Here is a 20,458-nt window from a genome sequence, read left to right as displayed (position 1 = left end):
ATTGACAGAATTGATAATCCTGGAATTACATCCACTACGGTGGGGAGATTGAAGCTGTCCAAATCAGAGAGTGCATATTATAAAGTTGGTGGGTTCGAAGCTGTAACAAAAATTCAAGCAAAAAGTCACACAGTACTGTTCCCCATGAGATTGCTATTTGGATTTTTCTCTGATTATAAAGAAATTATGTGGAAAGGTGGTTTAAGTGTCATATTTCGCAGAGCACCCAATGAGCATAATGCTATCATGAGATACAAAACTTAAAATGCAGATGGAACAGCTAATGAGGCTAGTTTACCCGAAGCTGCGAAATGTGTGATCCAGTCTATGGAGTTACGATTGCCTATAGTTGAATATGAATCCAATTATGCTCTCAAATACAAAGCCAACATTTTGAAAAATCCTCAAATTCCGATTCAATTTTATACTTATCAATGCATTCAGAAGCCTGTGGAAGGTAAATTGTTTGAATTTGACCTTACTAATCAGTTCCAATCTTTGCAATATGACATGCCAGAGTTTGTAGCTGTGCTGTTTCAAACAGGGAGAGATGACAGTCAGGAAAAAGACAGCAGCCAGTTTGATAATTGTAAAGTTAAAAATGTGTATCTGAAGAATGGCAGAAATGAAGTATTTCCTCGTGAAAATTACAATTTAAACATTACAGAACAAGATTATTTAAAATTATATGAAGCTTATAGTGCATTTAAAAGAGTAACTGAAGGTAACATACATATGTATTATAATCCAGATGAGTTCATAATTCACAGACCAATGTTTTTAATCAGTGCATCAAAAAGAAAATTGGTAGTTATAAATGATCGAACTAATATTAAATTGGTATGTGAATTTCATGAAACTCTACCTGAAAATACAGTGCAGTGCAGTGCAATTTTAATTGTGGAGAAATCATATGTATATGATGTAAAGAATGAGAAAGTAATAGAACAATTTTAAATAGAATAGAATAGAATATAGAATTTTATTATTTACTTCAGAGCCTTAGGCTCGACAAAAATATGAATAATTATATAGGACATTAAAAAATTAAATATAAATATTTTTTATCAACTTTTTAATTTACATTTATTACAATGTTTTGTGTCAACATTTTCATAGTGTCCATATTCTCTAGTATGGATGTTACAATCTAATATTTCTAATTTATTGTCATGGCCATCGAGGGCTATTTTATTTTTTATTGTAGTATAAACATTATGATTTTTGTTGGTAAGATAATATGCAGACATTATTTTTTTTTATTTTCATTTTCTCATTTTCAAATAAACAATTTTTAAAATCATCCATTGTCAGTCTTGCTATATTTGGTCGTTTTATACCCTTAGCTTTTTTAATTTCTTCTTTTTTTCATCTGTTTTTGCTCTAAGTCCAGCAAATTCTGATATTATAGATCCTGCTGCTTCATCTTTCATTTTCCCAGGGGTCATCTTGTTATCAACACTGTATAATAAATTATATAATGGACAATCTTTTGGATAGTTACTAAAATCAAAATGTTCTTTCATATCTAGTAAATCTTTGTACAAATCCTCTGTTTCTATTTCATATATAAAACTATCAGTATCCATGTATGCTACTTTTATGTTTTCGTATCTAGCTTGCATCACATCTTAATGAAATTTATACATTTCTAATTTAGGTAATTCAAGAATTGTAACACCCACAGCTATTGGCACATCACACACTACATCGATGTTACTTCTTTCAATAAGAGTCATATTTTCAGTAATTTCTATAAAATTTTTGTATGTAGGATCAGCAATAAGTTTCAAAAGTTTTTTTTCCAATTAGTCACCAAACTACACTTCAATCGATTTTTTTTGTTCTCTAAAAATTTCCATATATGGCATTAATTATTAATTTATAAAGATCTTTCAAAACTTTAGAATTTGTTTGTATTCGATTGCTTGTATTTTTCATAATATATTGAGCTAACCATTTTGTTTGATCAAATTTTAAACCCCTATGGATTTTTGTAAATATTATACCTTGCTTTTCATTATATTGTAACATTCGATAATGATGTACATCATTATTTTTGTTTTCGAATGTTAACATTAATTTTGTTTCTTCTTTACCTGGAACCTTTTGAGATACTGGTGCCATATCTAATCCGTGGTGTTTCTCATGACACCATAGTGGGTATAGCATATCAACTTCCAATAGACAAACTTTTGGATGATCTTCAGGCCATTTAAAAAAAATCCGTTTTCAAGTTCTTCCTGGGTCATCCATTCGTAATTACCAATGGGGAGTGATTGAGTCATAACATACCCATATAAATTGTTCATATCAATATAGTGATTATATATTTAATTTTTTATTAGCATCATAATCAGATAAATATTTATTGTTTGCTTTTATATATCTCAAAGGACACTGTACTATACCACCACGTATAGCAGATTCAACAAATGTAAACTGTTTACTATCTTCGAGAAGACCAATTTCAACTCCAGTATTTAAAAGCATAGCTTGCCAAGATAAACCAGGTGTTGTACACATAAAAACAGGATCCAAATTATATTTTTCGAAACAATTTTTTCGAAAAGTGTCGAACACATCAGCCAACAAGAGAACATCTAATTTCAAATAATAATCATGATAATCTCCCATTGTTTCGCAACCTAGCATGTCCCAAATTGTGTGTGCAAGTTGATAATCCTCCTCGCTACATTCTTTATCTTGAAGATTGTTATAAAATGCTTCTCTCGGTGGTAACTGTCTCTCTTCAATTTTTTTTAAAATCATCCATGTATTGTAGGGGTAGACTCCTTTTCTCATTAGCAAATTTATATCATATTGCCCAAATTCTTTTTTTGTGTAAATAACTTTGTCTTCGGTTAATTGTTTGACCAGAGTAGCTAAACTACTGGAAAGAAACAGATATGAATCCAAAAATTTAAGAACAACTGTTCTTTTATTTTCTAATCTCATAGTTTTCTCTACAATAATATATTTTTCTGTAGTCTGTGATATAATATTAATATTCTCTGCATCATAATCTAATTCTTTAATAAATAAATGTGTATCAAAATTTTATGAATTGTGAATAATTACTGGAATAAAAAATGTTTTTTGTATTTTCAAGTTACATGAATTACAAATCGTATGGACATATTCTCCATTAAAATGGTTGTGATGTAGAATTTTTTCATTATCTAAATCAAAATTATTTTTACAGTATTTACAACGTATATCATTATTATATTCCCGTTGTTGTTCTGGTGTAAGTTTCTTCATTGGTTTTTCTGTATATAAGAATGGAGTAAGAATTTTTACCCACTCTCGAAGTGTTTCAATAAATTTTTTGGCTGCATCTTCACCTCGATATATAAACGGTTCTCTTAAGTTACCTGGTATCTGGATCCCATAGGTATTTATTAATTTTAGTCCAAAACTACAAGCTTCATGCTTAGCTATATGTTTTGTATGTGATGTACTTGAATCTTGGTTAAAGTTGTTTGCCATTAGCTTTTGTATTGTTTCCAAATCAGCAGAGATTATAAATGGATGTTTTAGCAGTGCCCTAAACATAGAAAATTTTATACTTTTCTTTGGAAATTTGTAAGTTACATGAGGATGAGTATTACAATTTCTAATATGTTGCTCTAAATGTTGTTCGCTTGATATTTTACCCCTTCCATAAAATGTTTTCAGACATCTATCACATATAGTAATTTTACCATGATGAGGTGTTACTTGACTTTTTGTCAATTTTTGGAGATCATGTATGAGACAGTAGTGTTTTTTGTTATTTTTTTAACATATAATAAATTTATAGTGTGTATATCATGTGGTGATGAATAATTCTGTTTGAGTACATACATATCATCATTTTTTTTTCATTATAACCATAAACATGAACAGCTATCGATTGATTATTGTGTTCTCTGTATTGTTTTTAAATTGCTCGATAGCTAAGATGTCTACTGGATATTTTATTCCTTTCATAACTTTTTTAAATTCTATTTCAAATTTTTTATATTGGGAAACACGATATTTATTATCTTTAGCTGGATGAAAATGTGCTATGATGCACCAAAGAAAACATTTATTGTCATCATTTTGAATATTCAATACACCTTTTTTGTTTCTCATCTGTTCTGGTAATCTAAAATAACTAGATCCACTTCCCCCCTCCAAGGGGGTGATATTTTGCTATTTTCAATTCAAGCTTATGGTCTGTATCACAAAGTGACCATCCTGAATTTCTTTTTTCAAAATTTTCATGTTTTAACTTAAGTTCTTCACAAAAGCTATCATAAATATCATCTAATTGATGTTTGTTACTATAGTGTAGAATTTTTGTAAGGGTATAATGATAAAAAATGTCTTCTTGATTATAAGAAGAATTTCTATAGTTTGACGATAAAATAAAATTTATTTATAATTTGGGGTTTAAGTTTAGTTAGAAAATGGGGAATATGTAATGCTTCATTATTTATATCAGTTGTATCATATATAATATGATCTAAAAATGTTGATTATTCATTTTTTATAATTAAGTTTTGGAATTAGTTTTAAATATACATTTTTTTCTTTTGGTTTCTTAAATTAATTTTAAAAAATTTATAAAATTTGAGATTGGTTTTATATATACAAAAAATATGAGTGGCCGCGGTGGCTCAGTCGGTAACGCATCTGACTACCATGCTCAAGGTCCCGGGTTCGATCCCCGGCCGGTTCAAATCCGGGAACTTTTCTAACGTTGGAAGCGGACCCGGCGCCCACCCAGCATCGAATAACATGGGTACCTGGGGGAAACCCTGGGGGGTAAAGGCAGTCAGGGGCATGGTGCTGATCACATCACCCCCACTCACGACCGGATCAAGAAAGTGTGGGGCGTTACCCCCACACCCCCTATACACCTTCATGGTGTGGTGCTAAGCACAGGGGAACACTTTACTTTTTTTACTTTTTTATATACAAAAAATATTTTTAAGATGACATATTTTTAATTAAAATAATTAAAAAATATGTTATTTAAAAAACAAAAAATATAAAAATATACTATATACTGTAATATATATTTGTTTTTTATATGTTAGTATACAAAACTATATATTTTTTGGTAATTAACAAACCTCTTCTGTTTACTTTGATGAAAAATCTGTTTTAAAGTTTTAACAACTAGAGGATATGAGAATATGCAAGTACGGTAACTTCGGTTCAGATATAAATGGACCGAATGTATACTGGGGTATTTTGCAAAAAAAAATTTGAAATTGACTCATGAGAGTCAATTATTTTTTACAGTTAAAAAAGTAATGGATTTCGCTTTAGTTATTTGAAAAAGTGAAATTTAAAAAATTGGGTGTCTTAGAAGGAAATTATCTAAATCTTAGAATTTTTATACAATAAAATTGGAATTTAAGCTCTTACGTAAAACAAATTTTCAGTTTTTTACACTTGGAAAATCAGCTAAAATCATGATTTTCAGTTAAATTACACTAAGAGAGCTCACTATAAAATTGTTAGATTTTGGGGGGTTGTTTGCTCGTGCCCCGTTTCTAACTACTGATGCACAAAGTATAACTATATTTTGTATACACAGGCTTCGCAGTGAACCTTAAACTTTTTGAAACTCTGTAGTATAGACAGGAAAATTAGCCTTTGACGGAAGTCACGGAAGGTCATGGTCTCGCCCCCCCCCCAGCCCTGCCATCTGACCCCCCTGTGAATTCAGAGGTCGAGGAGCAACTATTACGAGTCTCATCGCTACCTCGAAAGACGGGGGAGGGGGTCAGAGGACAGCTTAACTTTAAATCCCTTTTTTCCCTATCTAACTACATTGCATTGAAACAAGGGCTAGGTTCTCGGGGTTATTGGGATTTTGTGAGCTTGAACCCTGTCGGAGTAAAACTCTGAGGAAAAACAATTCGAGACGAGACAGAGTTAAAAAACCTGGTTAAAATCGAAAATGAGATGAAGAGGAAACGGATGTTTATAAATCGAGATGAGACCGAGCACGAGACAGAAATTTGTAACCCGAGGCAAGATCGAGAACGGGGTAGACCTTCTCACCCAGGAGGCTAGATGAGGTAAGACTCTGCTGAGTTTCCTCTCGCTGGATACCATTCCTACCAGGCCCGTACCCAGGGGAGTGGGGCGGCATCAAGGGGGCCATGCCCCCTCGAGAAATGAAATATGTTAATGCAAACATATAAAAAACTACAAAAATAACATGGACGATTTTTCAAATTTTGCAGGAATTTCAATCTTCTTCTTGCATAAATGAATGGGTTGTTTGTAGAGAGAGGTAGACTCCAGAAGTCTGCAGTGTAGTATATTTAGCAATTTTAGTTTTATAACCATTGATGCAAAGTTACCAAACGTCCCAATTTGGTTGGGACAGTTCACTATTTTTAATTCCTGTCCTGATTTTTTTCGAACTGCAGTCTTGTTGAGAAAATGTCATTTTTTTTGTTAATTCACATTCAGATATGCTCTTCATTATAAGAATCATTCCTAATACATGTAATTTAATTTATAAATATATTACTTTGTAAACATAGATTATCTTTATTACAAATCAAATCATGGCTGGTAAATGGTGCTGGTATAAGAAAATTGAAAACATTTTTAATTTGGGAATATTACATTATTCAAATACTTTTGAGAATGGAATGTAAGCAATAAGCACTGAGCTGTACGGCATGTGACAACCTTTCTCTGTAAGCGACTGTATTGTTGATTGTCGGGTCAGGGAGAGAGGGGATAATCACTGAGTTGATTTTTTCCCTGTTACGTTGGTCCATAATATTGCACCACTACAATTGTACATCCAGCTTCAATACTACCATAGCGTTGGTGGTCACATCCAGGGTACGAATTCCCATGGCAGAGGGTGAATCTCCCCCCTTCCCACCAACGATCTTGTTCTATTAAAATCCCATCAAAATTTTCCGATGGGAAGAGTTTGTGTTCTATCAATAAAATAAGTAATTAGTTTTGACTTCATGCATACTTTACTAAGAATAATATCAGAAGCACATACAAATAAGGAAGAACAAAGAATAGTGTGTGTTTCTGAATGTTGCATACATCTCTTATTCTCTCTCTCTTTCTTTAGAGCTGGTAACAGCATGCGGTTAAAACGTACTTCTATAGTCATTGATAAGATATAAGATTTTATAATTATATCAAAATGGACTAGTGAGGAACCGAGCCATAGCTGCAAAGGGGGTTGTCATTACAGTCACCTTAGGCCCCTGGAACACAGAAATTACACCAACCTGCTATTTCTCCTCCATTTCTCACCTCCTCTCGTCGGAAATAAAACATAGCACTTACATGTTAATTTAATAGGACACTAATATGTTCTCAAAGTCTCTTATTTTTAGCCCCTCCACCTAGTTACGTATATCAGATCTTTAATTTGCAATTGAATTTGCAGATGTGAACAATACCACACACTGCTTAAATGAAGATGAGGTGGGAAGCACAACCGACTGTCCTTTTATTAGCCTCATTTCTTGAATGCTAAGTTTTATTTTCGTTGGATTCAACGGAAAAGAGTAGGTACATAAAATTTCTTCAATGTCTAAGTATGCAAGCAAGCTATATCTAGGTAGGAGGGTGCAAATTCAGTGCAGGGGGTGCGAAAATCTATTCTCGTCCTGGACACTGAAATCTCTAGCTCCGATAAGGAAATATTTCCTTTCGAAAGACCATTAACAGATTTACACCATTATAGAAACATAACTCAATAAAAGTATGCAATTTTATTGATCATTATTAATAGAAAGCAATAATTGAATAAAATCTAACACTTATTAAAAACGTTTTACCTATTGTCTAATTTCTTGACATATTGAAACAGTTGTTAAAGGAATTAATTTGTTAGTTTATAAATGTACCAAATAAATGTATTTATACATGTTTAATGATAATACTTAATTATTTTATAAATGAAATATATATATATATATACCAGGTGTATAAGCTTAAATCTGCTGTTTGCTCATAGATGGCGTTAGTGAGCGTATGAAGCTACCATGAGCACGCCATACCTGGTGTTTTTATGAGTTGGACATCTGCCAACACAAATCAGTGCACATCGTTAGCAGGTGCAGACAACAACAGACAGTGTTCCTGTGGTAAGCATGTCTAGTTTTGTGCCAGAAAAAGAGCATATGCGGGAAGCTCTGCTTTTCTGCTTCCATTTGAAGAAATCGGCTGCCGAATCGCATCGAATGCTTGTGGAGGCCTATGGTGACAGTGCTGTATCGGAAACAACGTGCAGGGATTGGTTTCGTCGGTTCAAAGACGGCAATTTTGACCTGAGCGACAAGAAGCGTGAAAATCGGCCCAGGAAGGTTGAGGACCATCAATTGCAGGCTCTTTTGGACGAGGACGATACCCAAACGCAAAAGATGCTTGCCGAGCAATTGGGTGTTACTCAAGCAGCCATTTCCATGCGTCTACGTGCCATGGGAAAGGTTCAAAAGATCGGAAAATGGGTGCCGCATGAATTGACCGATCGGCAGCTGGAGAGACGCCAAAACACATGCGAAATCTTGCTTGCCAGACAAAAAAGAAAGTCTTTCCTGCATCGGATTGTGACTGGTGATGAAAAGTGGATATATTTCGAGAATCCTAAACGCAAGAAATCGTGGGTTGATCCCGGCCAACCATCAACATCTTCCTCGAGACCAAATCGCTTCGGCCGGAAGACGATGCTGTGTGTTTGGTGAGATCAACAGGGCATCGTCTACTTTGAGCTGTTGAAACCTGGTGAAACTGTCACTGCCCACCGCTACCACCAACAACTGATCAAATTGCACCGTGCTCTGTGTGACAAAAGACCGGATTATCAAGAAAGACATGACAAGCTGATTTTCCTCCACGACAACGCCCCATCACACACGTCAAGACTGGTCCAAAACTACTTGAAGACACGCAACTGGGAGGTGCTACCCCATCCCGCCTATTCACCAGACCTGGCCCCTTCCGACTACCATCTGTTTTCGTCGATGGGCCACGCCCTCGCTGAGCAGCACTTCGATTCGTATGCAGACGTCCGAAAATGGCTTGATGAGTGGTTTGCCTCGAAAGAGAAGGACTTTTTTTTGGCGTGGTATCCACAAATTGCCCGAGAGATGGGCAAAATGTGTAGCTCGCGAGGGCAAGTACTTTGAATAAATTTCTTGTTGCTTTCTATGAACAAACCATGTGTTTTTCTGACTACAAAACAGCAGATTTAAGCTTATACACCTGGTATGTCCACGGTTTTGTGCTTGCCCCCCCTTAAAATAATCCTGGGTACGGGCCTGATTCCTACTCTGCCTTCTCCATTTTTATGATATAATTATTTCTTCTCATGTGTGAGCCGGCTGCTGTACGCACTACTTTGTAAGTTCCCAAATTTAAATACATTCCTTCAATAATAATAATAATACGAGCCGTATCCTGAAAGAAATGTATAGACCGAAAGGTGATGTTTTAGTGCTTACGTTGGCAACACTGGCTTTGACCTTCATCCTTCCGCTTTCATCTCGCGGCCGTTCGTCATTTTTACTAGAGTCTGTGTTTTTTATAGTTCGAGTAACACGTGCTGACAATGGCTGTGCCGGTTCAGAATCCCGCCAAATGTGAAGTGCGCTCTGTCATACGCTTTCTCCATGCAAGAGGCGAGTGCCCAGCGGATATCCACAAAGCAATTGTTCCTGTGTATGGAAACATTATGAGTTGTTAACATGTAACGAAGTGGTGCCGTGAATTCACTGCAGGCAGGACGGACCAATGTTCATGACAAACACAAGAGCGGTAGGCCTTCTGTGATCACCGATGAACTTCTGAATCATGTTGAGGAAACAATTCGTGCAGATCGGCGTCTCACAGTAAGCCAATTGGACGAAATCATTCCGGAAGTGTCTAAGGGCCCGTTCCGAAAGTCCCACGAGTTTAACGCGTTAAACGAGTTATGGTAACTGGCTGTCCCATAAGTGCTTCCGTGTGTTTCGTGAGTTTCATTATGCTGTCCCACAAGTCCCATTCCGTGCGTTTCGTGCAAGAACGAGATTCACCAAACGCATGGGCCAGGAGGCTGGTTTGTTCCGTGAGAATCGTCTGCTCCTTGCAGACAAAGCACGTGCTGATGGATTCAAACTGCACTTGTTCGGAAAATGTATTATAATTTTAACAGAGACCGATATGAAGCAACATCCACAAGATGAGTATGCCTTGACCGTTCTTAGAATGTGATTAAAATGAGTAACAGTGTCCACAGTAGAGTTTATTTTTGCCATAAGGACATTCCTTCCGCTAACGCCATGCGGAGACTTTCTGTAAACAAAATGCTGCACCTGCGCTTTCGCCTAGCGTGTCCCATAAGTTTGTAAAATAACTATTTCACCAGATTCACGATCCCAGTTATTTTTGTTGAATGCGTTCGTTTCGTTAAGACTTTCGGAACACACCCTAAGACAACGAAACAGATGTGTTTCGCACTCGACTTCCTCACAGGCTACGCACAAGCAGGAGATGAGTTCCTCGACCACATTGTGATGGATGATGAAACGGGTTTATTGCCATACGCAGTGTCCAAAAGCCAAGAACTTCAAAATTGCAATTTCAGCAAAAGAAAATCGTGGCTTTTGTGTTCTGGGACAGAAAAGGCATTCTTATGATTGACTTCATGCCTCCCGGCACCACAATTTTCAGAACAAACGCAGGGGAATGTTGACAAGAAGTGTCCACTTGCTTCATGACAACTCTCGGGCTCACACAGCGAATGTCACCAAGGTGCTTCTCAAAGGATTGAAGTGGTAAGTTTTGGACCATTCACCATACATCCTAGACCTTGCACCCAGCAACTTCCACTTGTTTCTTCACCTTAAGAAACATCTTGTAGGTCAACACTTCCAGGACTATGAAGAGATCAAGAACGAAGTTGAAATGTGGTTCCAGCACATAGTATATACACACCCACATAACTTAGGGTATTATTGTATGTATACTAACATAATTTTGAATGTTTGATTTTGGCATAGGAATGTGCATATAAAGTAAAAATAAAAAAAAAATATCGCTACATCTTTTAACACACTTATCAAATGTATTGGGTCATCTCATAAGTAATGTCATTTTCTGCAATGCCAGGAAAAGGATGCCATGCAATGGGCGAACTACTCCAAGGTCAGGATGCTATCAATGGATAGGACAATTCATTGTGCATCCATGCACAGAGCAAGATCGATCTGCAGGAAGTTGTGTGGCAGTGACACGTATTTGAACATGGTGGTGCCTGAAGAACATATACGTCATGTTATGCTTTATGGGTTCCATCATGGACATTCAGCAGCCGTAACAACACAAAACATCACTGCCGTGTATGGTCACGGGACCATTGATGTCCCGCAAATATCAAAGGTGGTTCGCAAAATTCCATCTGGAAACACCAGCCTCATGATATGCCACGGCGAGGGAGACCCGTTGAGCAGGACATAATGGTTCTGAGAGCAACTCTTGAGAAGATTCCACGTCAGATGGTTAAAGAATTGGCCACAGTACTCTCCTCGACTCATTCAACCATTCACTGACATCTGAAGAATCCTGGTTATGTGTCCAAACTTGGAAAATGGATACTGCGTGAATTGACACCACAGCAGCATGTGGACATTTACAGTTCCCTACTGACTCGTTGCACAAGGAAGTCATTTTTGGGCAGAATGATGATTGCAGACGAAAAGTGGATCCTTTACCTCAACAATAAAGGCAAACTTCAGTTGGTGCCTAAAGGGGTGTGGTGGAAACAGTGCCAAAACAAGAGCTTCAGTGACACAAAGTGATGTCGTGTGTTTGATGGGATATTCACGTTATCATCCATTTTGAATTGCTTCCACCGAACCAGACAATCATGGCAGAGGTCTATTGTCAGCAGTTGGAACGGGTACGGGTTGCATTACTGAACAAACTTGTCAATCGTAAGGGTGTGTTGATCCACGGAGACAACTCGCGCCCCCACAGCAAGGAGTACGTGTGAGAAGTTACAGGAATTTGGATGGGAGAAAAGGCCCCACCCATCTTATTCACCAGACCTTGCACCTACATATTTCAGTGTGTTTCACAGTCTCAAAAGTCATCTTGATGGAAAAACACAGCAAAACATGGAGGACGTGCAGTGAACAGTGGATGGGTTTTTCTCGTCAAAAAACATAGCTTTCTTCGAACGCTGTGTTCAAAAACTGGTTGGCGGGTGGCAGAGGGTTGTTGAGTTTGGGGGCGAGTATTATGATGGCATGCCATCGTTCTTTTCTTTCTTGTGCCGAAAAAGGGCATTACTTATGGGATGATCTAATACCTTCAGTGATACAGTTTTTTCTTGCACTATATCTAAAATTTAGAATCAAACCCCTTTACATTTTTATTTAGCATAAAATAGTTGTATTCTGGCTTTGAAGTATTTGTATTGATGTAATAGCTTCTAAACCTGGTCACGAAGCAAGCGTTGTGTAGTGTTCTCGGCCATTGTGAGACAAGAGCCCAGTAAATTAATTTTATAAGGTTGATGCCCTGCTCAAAAAGTTTACCCCTTTTTATTTTTTTAAACTTTATACATTAATATGCACCCTTGAAATTAAATATTAATAAACAAAGTATGCCGTATGGTATATGTGTAGGCTTGTTGACAAATATAAAATTGAGTTTGAAATAGTTTGCAGTGACTGGGTCTAATGAACTCTTGCAGCATGGTACCAGACCACAGCCCGGCAGTTGATAGAAGGACTGCCCTAGTATACCGTGACCCTAAAACTGAGGCAGAAACTGAAGTAGATTGGCCAAAAATTACCAAAAGAAATATATATATATATTTTTTTTAAATCTGCCTTTCTGTCAGTAAAATTTTGTTTGTCTAAAATAAGTCCACTTTATGCTCAGATATGCTCATTGTGATTGGACCTACAGCTTAAAATTTTAATTTTTTTAATTGTCCTGAAACATCTAATAGTTTAATATTAACGTTTACTTAATTTGTATGACATCAACAGCACAAACATGTGAAAGTTTGTTTTAAGTTTATTTTATACTCTGATGGGCTAATCCGGATTGGTCCTACAGTTTTAAAATGGAATCCGAATCATTATGCCATATGTTTCCACTAAGGATCAAACCTGGTACAAAGTCACGTACAACAAAAACAAATTATTAACTACAGGGTGTCCAAAAAGTCACGCAACCGAGACTTTGGACGTATATAACTTTTGCCCAAAAAGCGAAAGACATGAACCATGCATTGGATATTAACTTGGACTATGTTGATATTTTTAAAACATTAAAGAAAAAAGTGATTCTCTACAAGAACATTCAATATGGATAAAAGTTATTAAGGTGTAAAATGTTTTTGTACGAAGTAAAGAAAAACGTGGATAAAAGATGGAGTTGCTTGCAAAAAAAATTCGATGGTCTCTGTGGGGTGTTTATGGAATTGGCAAATGAAAGAAAATGTTTTATGCATTCTGTGCATTACAGACGATATGTGGTTATTTATGGCATATTCATAAAAGGTATGTTTTTTTCCTTTCGAAATTGCTAAGTGTACCAGCAACATTGGTCATGTCAGGACAGTGCCAGGTGTGCCCGACATCTTATGTTATGCACTCAATGTCCAGATGAAAGAAAAAATTGAGATTTATTGAACAAATATATGCGTAGGTATATGCACCCCTGATAAAAATGTTAACACCAATCATATCTTTGTTGCAGTCGCATTACATTGGAATTTGTTCCATTTCAGTTGGACTTGTGCGATGGCCAAGAAGCAGGATCCCCAAAGAGGCTGCGGTTGTATGAGCGCTCGTCGCCTGGAAGCCCGGACCAGCAGCACTGCTCCTCCACTACTCACACGCTGGGGGACCAAGGCATTGGCAGGACGGAGGTGAGTTCGCTTGGCTCAGAGAAATGCTCGCCAGACTGAATGTACATTTACCATATCTACCCAACCATTTCGGTCCCATTTCGCTAATACCCATTATGAGAAACATCGGCCAGGAAGAGCAGTTTTAATTTATTTTAGTGGGACCATGAGCGTTGCCACAATTTTTTGTAGGTGAGGGCTGACTATTGATAACCAGTGACGGTGCCAGCCTGAAATTTTAGGCATGGACCTTTCATGTCAAGTAAAATGCAATAATTCTATTGTTGTCTCTTCCAAAGCCATTTTTGAGTGGAATAATGTCATGGACTTATTTCCACTAAAGCCTAAAAGATTTAAAATCAGTAACTTAGGTGTGTGAGCATGAGATTGGTCAAACAACGTTTCGAAGGTTATACTACCTCCTTCTTCAGGTTAATGCGATGTTTTCAGACACCTGACATGGTGCCTCGTCGAGAAAGTGTTGGTTGAGGATTTAGGTCAAAAGATATAGGAAAGAACACTTACTAAAATGATGATGTAAAATATACATACTTAAAACCACGCAATACTCTATTAAAGCAAAAGAACGTTCAAAGTTGCTGAAGGCAAACTGCCGATCGGTGCTCGGGGTAGGTGAATGTATGTTGTCAGCTCGTGCTTGGAGAAGGAAAACTCTTCTTCTCCGGCCTTTCCCCGACTGGGAAACACTATTTCTATGTAAAGAGTTTGAGTACTTTTGTTTTTGCTAAAATGAGAAAATGAACCACTTCAAGAAATACGATAAGATTCGTATATTTTCATGAGCAGCTACAACCTTGTTTAAATCCAAAGATTTTTGCAACCTCTTTCTCAAAGATAGAATTGATAGAGCACTCAACCTCTCATTACCAATTCGATTATGAAAATAACACCTGATTTGCTGCAAACAGCCGTTGATGGGGGTATGCACATTTCAATAACACAAAGCTTGTAAAGTTCGTATAAGGCAGTTTTTAATGTTTCAAGCATTGCAAGGAGATGCTGAAGGGTCTTTATTTTTAGTTCATTTCTACCTCATAGTGTGCCATAACTCTAAATTGTCCAAATCACAACAAAAGGGAGCGGCAAATGATTATAGCTTTTCATGCTTCAGAAAAGTGGCACTAACTTAATAAAGTAGGCATGAAATAAACACCACCACCCTTGAATAGAAAATGTGTTAATGATATTATTTTCTTTGCTGTCATGATTAATTGTATATTACGTTTTCTTGTTCAACGACTGAAATTCAGAACTTAGAGCTAAAAATGGGGAGAATACGAGAGATACCGTCAACATAGGAGGTGCCACTCTCATGGAACAAACATATTTTCAGTACAAATTCACTCCATTAGGAGACAACTATATTGACATAAAAGCAATTAATAGAGTTGCAACCCTTGCACTGAGAATTTTGATTCGTGAAAATAACTGCTGAAGATTATAATTTTTTTCAGAATATATTATGAATAAATACTGAACACAATTGGATCAAAGATTGTTTATCGTGCGTGGATGGTATGACGGTACTGCAGAAATTATTTTCTAGCCTCACAAATGGTAATTAATTAACATGTAGGACTAGGAGTTCAAAATTGGTTTAATATTGACGTACAGGCACTATTTTTCGTCACCGGTAACAGTTCGGTAGAGGAATCACTGCTTGTGTCCATGAGTTGACCGATGACGGGCAAGCAAACCAGCGGAGATCGTGGCTCGTTGATTTTTTTTTGTTGTCGTTCAAAGCATGCGGAACCCATGCTCCCAACTTTTGAACCTTTCCCATCAAGTGAAGGTGACTCTCTATGGTACTGTGGGAGCATTCCTTTATCTCTGCCAATTCCCTCGTCGTTTGGCCTGGATCTTCATGAATGAGCTGATTCAGTCGCTCCTCATCGAACTGAACGGAGTGTCCGGTGCGATGCATGTCTTTGAGGTTGAAATTGCCATCTTTGAATCGCTTAAACCAATTTTGAGCCATCCTAAGAGGCATCGCTTCTTTGCCATACACTTCACAAATCTCTCGAGCAGCTTCTGTGGCTTTGGCACCTCGATTAAACACAAACAGCAGAAGATGTCGAAACTGCTCTTTTTTGTCGACTTGACACTCCATTTTAATGACCTGAAAAGTACAAAAAGTATATCAGCATAAAAAAACTAAACACACTATTTTGTAGAGCACATAATTCTCTATAGAATAACATAAAATGCATTGCCAACACATTTTATTTTTCACGCAAAATTTTCACCTTAAAAAAATGCCAGGACTTATGGGCCAACCCAATATATATATATGTATATCAAAGGCAGGAAAAGATGGCAAAATGAGAACTGACTAGTAAAAAAGCATATGTACCCCCACCCCTTCGAAAATCCAGGGCACACCACTGAAAATGCATAGCTATTCCATGTTATTAACTTTTGCACACCTTGTTCAAGAAGAAGCTTTAAAACTTAGAGGAGAATTTGCGTTATAAAGTTCATGATTTTTTCAATCTAACACAGTGTTTACTATGTTTATTCTGGTTATTCTGTTCGCTTGCCAACTAACTGAACTTTATTCTGTTATTAACAATAAAAAGAAGAATCGTTCCATTCTTTTTTCTTTCTTCCTTTTTTGTAACTTGAATCCCATCCCGATGCCAATGCATGGGACCAGTTTCATCAGTTCAGTGTCTTGGTTTATCCCTCGAGAAGGGCTGTTGTAGCTACTCTTAACCAACAGCCTTTTTAATTGATGGGGACTCTGAAGCAATAGAATTCTTCTCCCACTTTCGAAGTAACCAGGATTTAGGAGCATGAAATAAAATGAGAAGCCTACCACCCCGATGGTGCCATGTGGGATCACCAAATCATGTGACTAGGGAGGGAGAGAATCCCCTCCTCCCTCAGGCTCTACACTTCTAAATTGGCGAAAGATAATTTCCTCTCCAGAGGTTATTATTATTATTATTCAGAAATAACTTTTAGTAATAGGACTGATTGTAAGGTCGAAAAGTGATAATTGTGCTGCCAAATCTTTGTAAAAGGAGAGAAATACTGGAAAAGTTAGTTATGCAAAATTACATTTAAAAAATATATGTTAGTAAACTAAACTGTACTCAACAACCTTCTAAGTGCCAAGGCCTACCAGAGCAGCTTTTTTCATTAGGTAACACATGGTCAGCGCATCAAGTCCCATCACCACTGTTTTCTGGCTTTTGAGATCGTAGCCCACTACTTTGTCTTTTCAAGTAGCTCCCTAACTATCCTCACGATGTATACTCAGTGCCGAAATGTTGGGGACTCCCACTGGGAATTGAACCCAGGACCACTCACACCAAAGGGGAGAGCACTAACCATTTTGCTACATGGGAGTGTAGTGGAATTTGTTACTACTGTTGTAATGATTTGAATTGACTTAGGCGCATGTTGTAATACTTACAGTTATATCTAAAGCGAAACGATACATCTTTGAAGTCCCCCCCCTTCCTTTCTGCATTTTGTTCAAGAAACCCTAGTATCCAGTGTTAATTGTACATTATCACACCCTCCCTGCCATGCCATATTTTCATGTGTTGTGAATGAAGTTACTATGTATGTTGTAAATCTAAATTTGAAATGATGAGAATTATACACAATTCAAGATTTCCCCTGCTTTTCTACCACTCATCATCGGAATATGCTCACTGTAACATAAACAAACACTAGCAAGCAGGATTGGCTATTCGCACCATGTGATTCAGACAAGAATAAGAAGGAATTGTTATTTTATGTATCATTAGTTAGTCATCTCACTTCCAAACGCGAATCTTGTTGTTTTCGTGCATGTGGCTAAGAGAAAAGGCAATTTCCCTCCCATGAGAGCCCTTTTGGTGTTGCTGTATAATGCATTTGCTTTTGTGATCAGCCATCAATCCGTGTCCCAGCTGCCGTCACGAAGAGCTGCTTCCACTTCTCTCAGGTGAGTACTGGCTCCTCAGAAGCACTCTAGCATAGCAGAAAAAAAATTCTACTCTTATTTTAACCTTACGTGAAACCGCTTTTCCTTGAAACCTACTATGCTAGTATGCCCTGTATGGTTTCTTAAGTGGGAGTTATCCACTTCTTTTCTTTCTTTTTTAAAAATATATAATGGTATTATTCGAGTGTTTGGATTTTATTTTTTTGTAAGGAAAGCTTAGCCAAAGTCAACCTCTACGCCCATTCAGCGATAGCATTTTCAGTCTTGAGAGGTGCAAATATGGTTCTTAAAAGTTCATTGTATGCTCATGTAGGCTAATAGGGACTGTACCTTATGTTTGAAGTGGGTTTCAAACCACTGGGCAATGTGCCTTGACTGGGAATCAAATATGGGACTCCTTGATGCATTTTAAGTAACATTGGTGGGTGAGTGTATTGAGCAGTCCACTCACAATTTTGCCACCAAAGATTCCAGGTTTGTGTCCTGGCTTGGACATGGGCATATTTTTGTCAGTGTTCCTTCATTGATTTCATGTAATCATTTATTTTATCCTCCTTCTTACAATTATCCGAAACTGGGGGGGAAAAAAAACATATGTTAAGAGAATGTTTAAGCCCTGGCTTGGACATGGGTGTTCCTTTGTCAATGTTCCTTCATCGATTTGATGTAATCACCATTTATTTCATCCTCATTGTCGCGATTGACCAAAAAGGGGAGATTAACTACTTAAATTAAGATAAAGCAAACAAGGCATTTTTCAAAATATTGTTGCCCAGTGTTGTATCCACACACCCTCTCTTACACTCCAAAAAAATCCTCAACACCCTCTAAAATGTTTCACAAAGGTCTAAATTTTAGACATATTGGCTCAGAATTTACCCTTACACTCCCATCCCGGATGAAAAATTCTGGATAAACACCGGATGGTGCCCCTCAACCTGCTTGAATATGAAATTCTGATATTTCTGCAGGGTCTTACTTATCTTACTAGTCTTACTTATAATTTTCATAACTTATAATTTTCAGTCCTTCATAATAATTAATTTAATTTTTTGCATTTGGATTAAAAGTGCGTGCATAAAATATGTAACTTTAGCCTAACATATACTTTCCAGAAAGAAGTCATAGGCCTGCCTCCTACTGGGTGCCCATGTTTAGCTCCCTAATATTCCAAAATGCTAGAAGGATCTTTCCAGCTTCATGAAAGTGAAACTAGCTCAAAATCTAATATTTTCAGCATGAATTGTTCTCTCTACTGGGGAAAATTGTCGGAGAGTGAAAAATATGAGGTATTTGAAATATGGTAAAATATAAAAGAAATATAACCAATCATCTGACATAACTTGGTCTAAAAATCTAAAAAGTTATAACTAAAATTGTATACATAAGGGAGGGAAGTCACGATGTTGTTAACCATGGTCCGTCGTCAGTGGTGGCGATGGGGGGGGGGGGGGGGGGGCAGTTGCCCTCCACTTTTTGCCACTTTCGCTCCTGCACTATGCTAAACCTTATCTGCAAGGGAAATATACTGTCTTAGCCCCAAGTTTTGGAACCTTGCCCCCCCTCCCCCCAGTTTTGGAACCCAATCGCCGCCACTGTCCATCGTCCTTCACAAATATAAACTCAGGCCTGTCAATTACCAACAAATGCATTGGTGCTTGTTTTTGTTTCTCGGTTGCCAAATCAAGCACTCACCAATGACATCCACCTAAACAGAACATTGACAGTGTTGGTTTGGGAACCCATGATTCTTTACTTATAAATGTGTTTGTTCTCTCTCTCTCTCTCTCTCTCTCTCTCTCTCTCTCTCTCTCTCTCTCTCTCTCTCTCTCTCTCTCTCTCTCTCTCTCTCTCTCTCTCTCTCTCTCTCTCCCTCCCTCCCCCTCTCTCTCTCTCTATCTCCCTCCCTCCCCCTCCCCCCCTCCACGTATCACATTTGACGTTGCTTTTCTGCCAACTTGGGCTAATTGCGGCTATAAGACTTGATGATCATATGAAATTTGATCAAGGGACAAATACAAATACTCTTACCCAGTTCAGGATTCGAACTCGGTAACTTCCGTGGCAATATTGCGAGTCAAGAACCCCGTGCCCTCAGTCACCGAAGTGTTATATGTTCTTTCGTTCCTCAAATTTATTTTTAAGTTCCCTGTGCATATAGTACCGTACCATGAAGACACATTTTAGAGGATGTGGGGGGTAGGGACCCATACACAGGGGTGCCCAAAAAGGGGGGATTATGGCACAGGCTGAGCCATCAAGATTTGGGGAGGGGGATTTTTTCCCTTCAAATAATATAAAATTTAACATTTATATATTTTTCCAAAATATATGTAAAAATTTTACACCTTAAATGCACCATATTTAATCCTATTAGATTAAGAAAAGAAAGTGTTTAAGGATATTATCGAAGGGAGGGGGGTGGGAGAAATATCCACTTCCAAAATATTAGGCCTTATTTTACACGTGGGTTCTGGGGGGGGGGGGATTCTGAATTAAACGTTGGGGGACAGTATCCAACTCTAGGTCTTAGATTATGGCAGGTATTTTAGTTAGAGGGGGATTGAGCATTAAATTGTGGGGGGTATCCAATTCTTGTGTATTACTATTGTCTT

The 20,458-nt window shown here is 37.3% G+C and overlaps 1 protein-coding gene across 4 annotated transcripts in view; it reads left to right on the top strand.

Moving 5' to 3' along the window:
• ERR (estrogen-related receptor) overlaps window positions 1-20,458 on the top strand; it is a 194,734-nt gene that overhangs the window by 133,557 nt on the left and 40,719 nt on the right. For all 4 annotated transcript variants that reach the window (XM_083118982.1, XM_083118981.1, XM_083118979.1 and 1 more), the window contains one exon: window positions 13,763-13,903. In XM_083118982.1, coding sequence (XP_082975108.1) covers window positions 13,763-13,903 — 141 coding nt within the window. The remainder of the gene's footprint in view (window positions 1-13,762; window positions 13,904-20,458) is intronic.

This window comes from Lepisma saccharinum, chromosome 3 (genome assembly GCF_977018435.1).
Source record: "Lepisma saccharinum chromosome 3, izLepSacc3.1, whole genome shotgun sequence".
Lineage (NCBI taxonomy): Eukaryota > Metazoa > Arthropoda > Insecta > Zygentoma > Lepismatidae > Lepisma > Lepisma saccharinum.
Note: the sequence above shows the minus strand (reverse complement) of the source record. Positions and strands in the feature narration are given on the sequence as shown.